At 59.3% G+C, this 10,945-nt stretch overlaps 1 protein-coding gene across 3 annotated transcripts in view; it reads right to left on the bottom strand.

Annotated features, from left to right (window-relative positions):
- Positions 1 to 353: 353 nt before the first annotated feature.
- Positions 354 to 10,945, bottom strand: part of SLC38A10 (solute carrier family 38 member 10) — a 30,085-nt gene continuing 19,493 nt past the window's right edge. For 2 of the 3 annotated variants that reach the window (XM_036394668.2, XM_036394669.2), the window contains exons 12-16: positions 5,631 to 5,801; positions 4,865 to 5,326; positions 4,246 to 4,329; positions 3,464 to 3,643; positions 354 to 3,136 (exon numbers count right to left, since the gene is read on the bottom strand). In XM_036394668.2, coding sequence (XP_036250561.1) covers positions 2,028 to 3,136; positions 3,464 to 3,643; positions 4,246 to 4,329; positions 4,865 to 5,326; positions 5,631 to 5,801 — 2,006 coding nt within the window. In that variant the 3' untranslated portion in view covers positions 354 to 2,027. The remainder of the gene's footprint in view (positions 3,137 to 3,463; positions 3,644 to 4,245; positions 4,330 to 4,864; positions 5,327 to 5,630; positions 5,802 to 10,945) is intronic. The other variant, XR_004981323.2, reaches the window with a different exon arrangement.

The raw sequence follows: 10,945 nt of genomic DNA, 5'->3' as shown, positions 1-10,945 counted from the left end.
GGACCGGCGGAGCTGCGGCGGGACGCGTGCTTGGAGGAGTTCCAGGCGCTGCGGGAGTGCTTCGCCCGCGCGGTACGGCCCTGTCCCGGTCCCCGTCCCCGTCCCCGGTGCTGGCGGAGGGCGGCGGTCTCGGCCCGTCCTGACCGCGGCTCTTTGCAGGCAAAGGCGACGCCCAAGTGACCCTGGAGCCGCTCGTGGGGAATGAGACCCTCAAACCACCGGTTTGTCCTCAAATGACGGAGCCGCCCCCGGTCCCGGAGCTGCCCTCCCGCTCTCCGGCCCGGAGGAGGGGCAGTCCCGGGCTTGGGTGAAGGTCACAGATCTATTTTTATTTATTAAAAGAAGAATTCAGATCAGAATGCTTCAGCTTATTTTATTGATGGGCTCAGCCCGCACTCCGGGCTCTCCGTGCCAGCGTCCCACCCTCCCCGGGGGAGCCGATCCCGGCGGGATAGGGCAGCTCCAGCCCAGCTCGGGGTGCCCACGGCATTCCCAGGAGCAGGAATGTCAGGAGCATCTTTGGTCCCTTCTGTTCACACAGAGAACAAACAGGCGGCTGTGCCCCCGCGGGGCCGGAGCCAGCAGCACAGGGCACAAGGAGCCGACCCGGCTCCCTGGCATCGCAGGAAGGCTGGATGTGCCACAGCCCGGATCCCTGGCCCCTGGGCAGCCCTGGAGCTCCAGAGCCCGTCCCCGCCTCCCGGCCGTGCTGCTTGTGCTTGACGACAGCGTTAATGGAGAAGCTCGTTGGGTTTGGGGGTTTAAGGCCACAGTGTTCCGGGGGGTCTTCCCAAAGGACTCCCCAGGTGGCTTCCCTGTCACTCTGGGCTGTGACACCCCGGGAGCACCAGGCAGGGACAGTCCCACCCCGTCCCAGCTCTGCAGGGTCCCACTGGACACAGACTCGAGGTCGCCAAGGACATTTGGAGGTCGGGATATAAAAGCCACCACAGTGATGAGGTCTGAGGGCTCTAGGCTGGGAATTCTCAGCCGGTCTAGGGAGAGCTTTGGGACTGAATTCTGTACATTCGCAGGTCGGGATGTAAAAACACAAAACCCAAAAAAACCCAAGGGATGAATCACTGGGAGCCTGAAACAACAGAGAGCTCTTGGGGAAGCTCCTCCCTTCTTCACTCACCAAACAAATTCCCAGAGGTGGAGCAGGGACCTGTCTGGATGCAGAACAGGGCGGGGGGAGGCTGGGAAGAGCACAGGGAACACAGGCAGAGAGGCAGGTGGAGCCCCTGGATCCACCTGGCCCTGCCATGCTTTCTCCCAAACCACTCACCTCTGGCAGGAGAATCAAGCTGGGTTGGGAAGGGTCGGGGGGAAGTTGAGCTTCTTAATGCACTTTTGAGAGAGGAAGTGGAGCTGGAGAGCACAGAGAGGAGGAGCACCAGGGAGGGCAGCGGGGGCAGAGCTCTGTGTGATCCCAGTGTGTGGCCAAGGAACCCCATCCCTGGGAGAGAGGCAGCACAACAGGAGTTGTGCCCAGTTAAGGCAGCGTTTCTACTAAATGAGGTTCCTAAACCACCACTGTGGCCCAGACAAATGAGGCTCTGCTCCCGATCCAGCACTGGAGCACTGGCTCTGCTGGTCCTCAGCTCAAGGCTTCTCTGGGGTAAAGCCCTTCCCGAGGTGTGGATGGATCCCAGGTCCCCTCGGCACAGCCGGGGCCATGGAGCCCCTTCCTGGTTCTGAGAGGAGCTGGGAGATGGTTGGAGAAGGCAATTTGATGTGAATGAGATGCTGGAAAAGCTCCTTGGAGCAGCGGCCTGGCAGGGAGCCGAGGTGCATGGCAGCTCTGGAAGACAGGGGACAGCAGGAATGTCACTTCCAGTGCCACCATCTCCTTGGCCACCTGCAGGCACACACTGGGGGCGCTGCTGGAAGCCCCCAGGGTGGTGCTCAGGGATCCAAGGAGATCCTGTGGATCTGAGCACTGCATCCAGCAAAGTGCTGCTGGCTCAGATCTCTCCACGGCCGGTGAGGCCGAGCCTTCCCCGCGGAGCAGGGGCACAGCCCTGTCACGGGCTCCTGTCCTGTGTCACCTGCTGGATGTGGCGGCTGCGCACCAGGTGCTGCGCGCCCTCGGCCACCTGGCTCAGCCGCGCCTCCAGCGCGCTCCGCAGGTCGTTCACCTTCACGTCGGGGAGGGGGTTCAGGCCGATCAGGACCCCCCCTGCTCCTGCTGCAGCCTCCTCCCCGTCCTCCTCCTCATCCTCCTCCTGGTCGGGAGGCAGCAGGTCCAGGTCCCGTCTCCTGCGCCGCAGGTCCAGGCCCCCCTGCAGCTTCAGCTCCCGGTTGGGTTTGACGTCGCGCTCCGGCTGCTGCGGATCCCTGGGGGCGGCTGCTCCGTCCTCAGATTTCCCTGCTGGAGCATCCTGAGGGGCACCGTTGGAGGGACCCCCACCCGCCCGGCCCTGCCGGCCCCCCGGCTCCTCCCCGGGATCCTCCTCCTTCCCGTGCCCGTGGCCGGGCGGGTCCCGCTGCCGCCCGCCCGCTCCCTCGGCCTGCGCTCCTCTCTGCCACTCCCTGTCCCGGGGGTGCTGCTCCCTCACTGCCACATTCCTGTTACTGGAAGAGTCCGGCACCACTGCCAGCTCCTTGGGCTCCACCTGACTCAGAGTTTTGGCTTTAAGGTCTGTTCCTGAGTCTCTTTCCAAACCCTTTCCTGCTACTCCCTGAACTTTGGCAGCCCCCGGCTGTTCTCTTTGGATGGGAGCTGTAGCTGCTTCCACGGCTTTCAGGAAATTCTTCTTCTGGTGGACATCTCTTCCAGCTTTGGCTTCACGTTCTCCTCCCAAATCCTCCGCCAAGGCCTTTTTCTCCAGGTGGTTTCTGGCTGCTGAAACACGCTGGGCATCCCCGTGGAGGGGATCCCGGTTCTCCACGAGATTCTTAACAGCTCTGTCATTCTCTTGCAGCGGCACCTTCCGCTCCTTGGGAGCACCCACAGGAATGTCACGCCTCTGCCCAGCCTCCTCCAGCTTCCCCACCATGTCCCTGTGCTGCCTGGTGGAATCTGGGGGCTGCTGGCCCAGCTGCTCCTTCCTGGCCGTGTCTCCCTTGGCTCCGAGGCCCTCGTCCTCCCTGCTCCTGGAGAGGGGCAGGGCAGGCTCCGCCTGTGCTTCTGCTGCAGGACAAAACCCACATGGAAAAGGATTTCTCAGGACATTCCCTTCTCCTGCCACCACATCCTGTGAGACACGAGATGAGGCCGCACGGGAGGAAGAGCAGAGCTGTGGTTATCCCTACAGAAATGGCCGTGCAAGGGGACTTTGCCACGTGCCAAAGGAGCTCAGGAGGAAGAGCAGAGCTGTGGTTATCCCTACAGAAATGGCTGTGCAAGGGGACTTTGTCACGTGCCAAAGGAGCTCAGGTCTCTCCCAGTTTGATTTTAGAGCTGCTCTGAGCCGTGAGCACCCTCTGGAGGGCTCCTGCTCCCTGGCCACATCCTTACCTGGCTTTGGCTTCTCCTCTGCCCCCTCCTCCTGCCGCTGCTGGTGGATCTCCTTGTGCTGCTCCTCGATCACTGCCAGCAGCTTTGCCTGCTGGTCCAGGAGCTGCTTGTGCTGCACCTGCTGCTCCTTGATCACCTGCAACAGCACGTTGTGGTCCAGCAGTTTTGCTGGCCCTGCTTCTGGAAAAGGGGAAAAAGACAAAGGAAGTAAAACCCCTGTGACCCTCAGAAATCATGTCAGCTCTGGATGGGCTGCAAGCGCTCTCCTTGGCAGGAAGATCTGACTCCACATACCCTGCCAGGAGAGTGAGAAGGAAGCTGGAAGAGGATGGGATGAGAATAAGGGACCTGCACACAAGTCCAAGCTCAGGCTCCAAGCCCCCCTTGCCAGGCAGAGGTTGGAGGGAGGAGCTCAGCCTGAGGAAGGGCTTTGCAGCTCCAGCTCTGATGCCCCAGGGACAGAGCAGCCGGGGCCTTGGCGGGAAGGAGCTTTTCCCTGTGATGTGTTCAGGTGTCCCCATGTGCCCCTGCCCACACCCCTCCCGCTGTCCTGCCAGAGCAGTCTCACTCCTGTCTCCTTCTTCCCAGGGCTCCAACACCAGGGAGCAGCCAGGCCCAGGTGCCAGCATGACTCAGGTCCCCGAGTGGCCCTGCCAGGTGTGCCAGAGATGGGACAGGCACCACCTGATGCAGGGGCTGTGCCCTCAAGACACCATCCTCCCACAGAGAGGGATCTGAGGAGATCCAGACCCACCCCACACACCCTGAGGACACACACTCACCCCCTGCCTTCTCCTGTTTCTCCTCAGTGTTCTGGTTCTCCAGCAGTTCTGCTCTCTCTGGGAGGGGCAGCTCCTGCTTCTCACCTGCAAAGGAAAGGACCACAGAGCTTTGCTGTCAGTGCAGATGTTCCCTAAAACGCCTCCACGCTGTCCCGGCACCGTTCGCATCCAACGCGCCGGCTGCGAGGGAAGTAATAAACCCAATATTTAACAATCCCGTGCCTGGTGGCAGCAAGCCAGCACTAACTACCTCGGCCAATTAACATGCAAGAACAGCTCTAACTGGCTTTTAGACGGGCACTTGGCAATGTGTTCCCTGTCAAGATCTCCCGGCTCCGTGTCCCCGGTGATTTGGGAGCCGTGCAGGAACAGCACGGCACCTGACATTTTGGCGGGTAGCGAACAACTGTTTGACAGCTCTTGCAGTAGCTGTCAAAGCCACCAGATTCCTCCCTTCCCGCAGCAGCTGCCGGAGGGGCTGTGCTCACTCACGTGCTCCACTCGTGGAGTTCAAAGGAAGCACCAGGATGGAGATGGGAATGACCAAATTGTCCCGACTCCGGGGGCACTACAGGCCCAGAAGAGCTCGCTCAGTTGAGCTGCTGTGAAAGGAGCTTACCAGGGTCTGCTTCCTTCTCCACGGGCTTTGCAGCCTCCTCTGCTTTCCTGGGGAGCTGGAGCTGTGACTTGTCCCTCTCAGCAGCCTCGGCAGTGTCACCATCCAGCACGGCCACCTGTGCCTTGCCTTCCAGCTTGGCTTCCCCTGCCTCCAGCTCCTTGTAGGGCGGCCTTCCCCCCTGCTGCAGCGCTGCCTCCGGGACCTTCTCCAGATTTGGGACAGGTCCACCAGTCCCTCCCCACTGCTGGTTCTCGGCAGCCACTTCCTTCCCTTGCTTTGGGCCCAGTGCCTCCTTCTGGGGCTTCAGCCTGGCTGGCTCCTCCAGCAGACGGTCCTTGGCTCCTCCAGGAGCCGCTTTATTCTCGCTGGATTCCTCCCGCTCCCGCCCCATGTCCACGACCACCTCGTCGTGTGGGACCGGGGGCTCGTGGCGATGGGCCTCCCCCACGGGCACAGCAATCCCTGGGGGACAGGCAGGGTCAGAGGCAGCAGGTTCCCAGTACACCCAGTACACCCAGCACATCCAGTACACCCAGCTCCATGCTGCCCTTGTCCAGCCCTGCCTTCTCTCCCTCATCTGGAGGCCACATTCCCAACAAGCCTCCAGAGCATCAAACGCTAAATCACCTTCAATCCACCAACAGCACCACGGAGGTGCACTGAGGGGAGGGTAAGACGGAGAGGTCAGGATCTCTGTGTCAGAGTCCCACAACATACACACACCCCCAGCTCCCAGTCCAGCTCCCTTTCCCAGGATCACTTTTACCTTGATCGGGACGGTCCAGCTGCACTTTCTCTTCCACCTTTCCTCTCTCCTCCTCCCTCTTGGGCACCTGCACGGGCACCTTGATCTGTGGCTGCTCCATCTCCTCCTTCTCCTCAGGCACTTTGGGTTTATCACGGTCATCCTCGGGCTCCTCCACCACCGGGTTCTGCTCTGCAAACACAGGATGGGGACAGGGATGAGGTGTGGGAGCTGGGAATTGCTATGTCTGTCCCAATCCCTTCACCCCCCCAGCCCAGCTGCTGATTTCCCTCCAGCCTCATCACGGTGGAGCTGGGGCAGATTTTGTTCTGGGGTGCCCTTGTTGTTTTCCCTGTTGTGGGTTTTTATGGAGCTGCTGGAAGGGAAGAGTGGCAGGGATGGAGCAGGGATGGAGAGGGGATGGAGAGGGGATGGAGAGGGGACGGAGCAGGGATGGAGAGGGGATGGAGCATGGATGGAGCCAGATGGATAAGGGATGGACCGGGAATGGAGCACGGATGGAGCCGGCTGCTGCTGCGAGGCAGTGCCACCAGATGTCAGCATCCCCCCGGCTCCTGCCCCAGACCCTCGGCTCCGGGAGAGACCGAGCTGGAATCCAGACCCGAATCCCGCGGCACTGGAAGAGGCAGAGCTGGAATCCAGCCCCGAACCTCCCAACACCAGAACCCGAGCTGGGCTCCAGCCCAGCTCCCACCCCTCCGCTGCTGTTTGCTGTGAAACGTCTTAAAACCTCCTTTATTTTGATTTTCCCTCCATTTTAGTGCCCGAGTGTTCCCACAGCCCTTCAGATGTCTCTCAGAGGAGGGGTAGGGAGGTTTCCTTTTCCCGCAAGAGTTTTGAGGAGGGGGATTACACAACAGGCATTAATTAGGGGAAACTCCTGAGGGAGAAGGGGGAGTTTCCCCCCACCTTGCCCTCAGAGACAGAATGTTTTCGGAAGACACATCCCAGTCAAACCAGTCACTGTGTTCAGCACTGGTATGACCAGCACATGGAATCTTTTGCACATTCCATGGGATGGGAAGGGTCCCTTCCACCCCCAGGATGGCAGAAAACCCACACAGGGAGTGAACTCTTCCTTTGGAGAGCAGCAGAGAAGGAAATAGAATTGTTTCCCAGCAGTGAAGTTGTTCTGCAGATTTTTTTCCATCCAACAAACTCTTAAAAAAAAAAATCTATCTTCTGTAACAAAAAAAAAAATTCCCAACCCTTTCCCCCTTCGCCCTCCCCCGTGTGATTTCCTTTAGGGAATTAATTCTATAAACATCTTTCCATTTTCTCCTCCCCCTCCGCAGGGCTGGTGCGATTTATTACGAGATGAACTCATGGGAAAGAAGGGATTGCCACAACTTCAGCTGCGTGGGCCTTGCCTGAGCTGGGGAGGAGGGGGGAACAACAAAAATTCACAAAAAATTAAGTACAAACTCCTGGCCCAGAGGGATCTGTGCCAGCAGGACCTTGAGCCTCTCCAGAAACGCGGACTCCGGCCTGAGCTCCACACCCAGAGGAGGGACGTGTGCGGGACTGGCCGGCTTTCCACGTTCCTTCGCTTGGGGAGTGATGGTGGGAGGGGAAAAGGACTCGGATTTTCTGAGAAACTCGAGTCTAGTACCCAAGGGTCCCCCTCTCCATTGAGGGACTTCCCAGGGTTCAGCAAGTCAGGGCAGGACACTCCTCCTTTTCAGGAAAAACTGGGCTGCAGGAACCAGTGCCCAGCCCTGGCCAGGGGCCCTGGGAAGCGGGAGGCCGAGGCCGGGGAGGGGAGCTCAGCACGGCTGCGGATGTTCCCAGCTCAATCCTGGCCCCAATGCAAGAAATTATTTACTCTATTGGAGGAAAGTTTCTTGTTAATTGGTTCATGGAGGCGGGAGATGGCTCCGGTCGGAGAAGAGCGGAGGATCCAGAGAACCCCAACACAGGCAGGGCTGTTCCCACAGCGGATGGGAGCAACGAGCCGAGCAGTGAGATGATGTTCAAGGGGACATAAAAAGGAACAAGGGGGAAATAAAAAGGAAGAGAGGAGGAAATAAAAAGGGAAAGAAGGAAATAAAAAGGAAAGAGGGGGAAATAAGAAGAAAGGAGGGGGAAATAAGAGAGGAGGAAGTAAGAAGGAAGGAGGGGGAAATAAGAGAGGAGGAAATAAGAAGGAAGACGGGGGAAGCTTTCCTTGCCATCAGGAAGCAGAGGAGTTAAATGCAGCAGTTCCCCTGCCCAGAGCAGCAGGTGAACCCCCGCGGGCCCAGGGCAGCCCGAGGGGCCGGGGGAGGCCCCGCTCTGCTCCGGGAGTGTCCCTGGCAGCTTCCATCATAAATCAGGCAGAGGCACGTTCCCCGCTCTGCAAACAATGCAGGAAAAGCCCAAAACACAAACAAAACACAAACCCAAAAGTCTCCACGCCGCAATAAGGCCAAGCTGCCTCGAAGCCATCATTTGCTCAGCGGGAGACAAAATTAAGTTCATCATCAGGGCGTGAATTAACAACCTCTCAGGCTGCCTGGAAATCCATCCGGGGCTCCGGCTGCTTTGCAGGGAAGAGTTTTGCTGGGGCTCTGCCTCTCTTCTTGCCCTCCAGGTCCCTTTGAAGCATCTTCCAGTAACGCTGCGCCTCGTCGTGTTTTATGAGCGGCCTTGGACATTACAGGCAAGGCCTGAGAGGCTGTAAAAGCTTTTTGGCTTCCAAGGAGAGGCCGGGGTGTGAGGCAGCACCGAGAGGCTTCGCTCTGACCCCCGGCTCTCCGGCAGCTCTGCTCACACGAGGGGAAGCCGGGGCGTCCTGCAGCTGATTTGTGTGTGTGCGTGCCTGGGTGTGTTGTGGTTTGGCAACAGCCTCTCCAGGCTGCCATAAAATTTCATGATTAGCAACCTAAAAGCTTCCCTTCTCCCCCTGCTCCTGGTTCGGATCGTTGCAATGGTCCCAGGCAGGCACTAAATCCCTCCTCACACGTTTTTCCAGCCTCTCAAAGCTGAAATGTGCTTCCACAGCCCCTGCCCTGGGCAGAGGCAGCGGGATGGGCCCTGCTGTGCTCGCCCCCAGTCCAGGGGGAGCCTTAAGGACAGCACAAGGAGCTCCAGGACACACCTCCCTCTCCAGAGTGTCACCCCAGGGCTGACCAGGGACATGGGGTCCAGGACCTGCTTGTGCCAGTGCAGCTCCAGATCTGCTGAAATTCCTTCATTGCATGATAGGGAGCAAGATCCAGGAGCCTGTGCCAAGGAAAACTGAGCCCAACAAGCAGGGCAGAGGGCTGGGGGCAAACTCTGCCCTGGGATGTGCCGAGCACCAGGAGCAGGGCAGGGCCAGGCCCTCCCTGGGGAGCCCCCGGCCCAGCTGCGCCTCCAGGAGCCCTCCCTCCCCCCGAAACGGGTCCAGATTTCACAAGGTTATGGAATGGCATCCCTGAAATTAGTTCACAGTTGTCTCCTGACGCACCAGCAGTAAAAACCAACCCAAATTACCAGAGGCTGCTGGTTCCTTTTCTGTGTCACAGGCACTATTAAAAGCTCGCTCGCACAAAGCACCAGGGAGAGCCGCGGCGGAGCCAAGCTGTTCCTGCAGGATGCAGGAGCCACGTTCCACACATCTCCGGGGCTGCTCCGGCGGGGAATGCCGGCAGGGACCCGGCCTGCCGCGGGCAGCTTGCGGCTGGGGGGCAAAGCACAGGGATGGAGGGTGCAGGGATGCACAACACAACCCCAAATTTTGCCCCAGTTCAAATAACAGAGCCCACCCCATGCCCCAGGACAGCGGGATGGCCGGAGCAGGGTGCCCAGCACACCGGGGAAAGGGCTCTTGCACAAGGAGCCTGAATCAGGGCTTTTTTACCCAACATTGCACAACAGCAGGGAGAAGATGAAGCAGCAACGATCAAGTAAGGAGCTGAAAAATATTACAAAATCTTAATCCCCCCCGAGACCCTCGAGGGTGCTTTAAATACGGAGAGAAATTGCCTAATTAGCTTTTTTTTTTTTTTTTTTTAATGGATAATTGCCTTCCTGAGCTTTCAGAGGCAGCTTAGCAACCTTTTAACAGAGGCGCAGCCGCGGCAGGACGGGGCTGGAAGGGGTTTTATCCCTTTCCCGAAGAGCTGCTGACAGTAAAACCTCCAGCACCACAGGCTGGGGCTGTAATGGGCACTTGGGTGTCGTTAGGAAAAACACGATTCCGAGGCCGCTGGTCAATACGTGTTCACATAAAAGGCCAATGTTCTAATATTCATAATCCCCGGGCCCACGGGGCAGGGCTTTAATGAAAGTCTCTCCAGTTCTGGGCTCCACAACATCAAAGAGGCCAATAAAACTCCTCTCACACGCTGACAGGCGGGAGGCAGACGGGGAAGGCAGCGCTGGGGAAAGGCCCTGTGGTTTGCCTTGGATGGGGCAGCACAGGAAAAGGGCACGGAGCAAGCCCGTGCCCAGGGAAGGGGCTGAGCACCCTCTGACCCAGAGGCACAGACACGCCTTGTACCTGGAAGGAGGGGTCTGGAAGAACCCTCCACCCAGGAAAAGGGCTGGGAGCAGCACCCTGTGCCCTGGGGAAGGGGCTGAGCAGCCGGCAGGGGTGCCCAGGGTGAAGCTGTGGGATCCTGCTCAGCCCCGGGTGCGGAATTCGGCCCATCCGGAGGGCACCCAGGTGCCGGGGGTGGCCCAGCCCGCATCCTGCGGCCCTGCAAGGACAGGATGCAGCTGCTGCAGCGCGTTCCAGGAGGCAGCTCCTGCTCTGCAAAACAAGGCGGGTGAGGACGAGGGGGAGCCACGGCGGGGGATGAAGGGCACCATTTAACGCCTCTCATTGCTAGTCAAGCCGACATCCTGCAGAGGCACAGGGAGGCACAGATCCAAGGGATCGCAGCGCCGGCTCTCCCGGGGCAGCCCCACGTCCACCCCGCAGGTCCTTGTCCCCCTCCTCCCTCCTCTTCCTCCTCCCCGGGGAGGGAGCCCCCATTGGCAAAGGGACCTCAGGGGACAGCTGAGCTTTCCCTTGGAACTGCAGGGCTCCTCCCTGGGAAGTTTATGAGCCGGGAGCACTAAACCCGCCTTCCTCCCGGGTGGGATTATTTAATCCAGCAGCACTCAGAGCTGCTGCCGGCGGGCCCCGGGATCGCTCGGGTGATCAGAGCCTGGCATCCCGCTCCACCGCCCCAGCTCACGCCAAGAAGGGGAGAAGATTCAGCAAACTCCTGCAGACACCGTGTTTTATGGGATTTTTTATTTTCCCAGTCAGAACACGTGTCATTAGCGATTCCTCCTGAAAGGAGCAGCTGTTCTTTGGCCATTACTGCTCCAAAATTAACCAAGACGGAAGAATTCAATCGCAT

This window comes from Molothrus ater, chromosome 19 (genome assembly GCF_012460135.2).
Source record: "Molothrus ater isolate BHLD 08-10-18 breed brown headed cowbird chromosome 19, BPBGC_Mater_1.1, whole genome shotgun sequence".
NCBI classification, from domain to species: Eukaryota; Metazoa; Chordata; class Aves; order Passeriformes; family Icteridae; genus Molothrus; species Molothrus ater.
The sequence above is the reverse complement of the archived record's forward strand: the minus strand, read 5'-3'. Positions and strand labels throughout refer to the sequence as shown.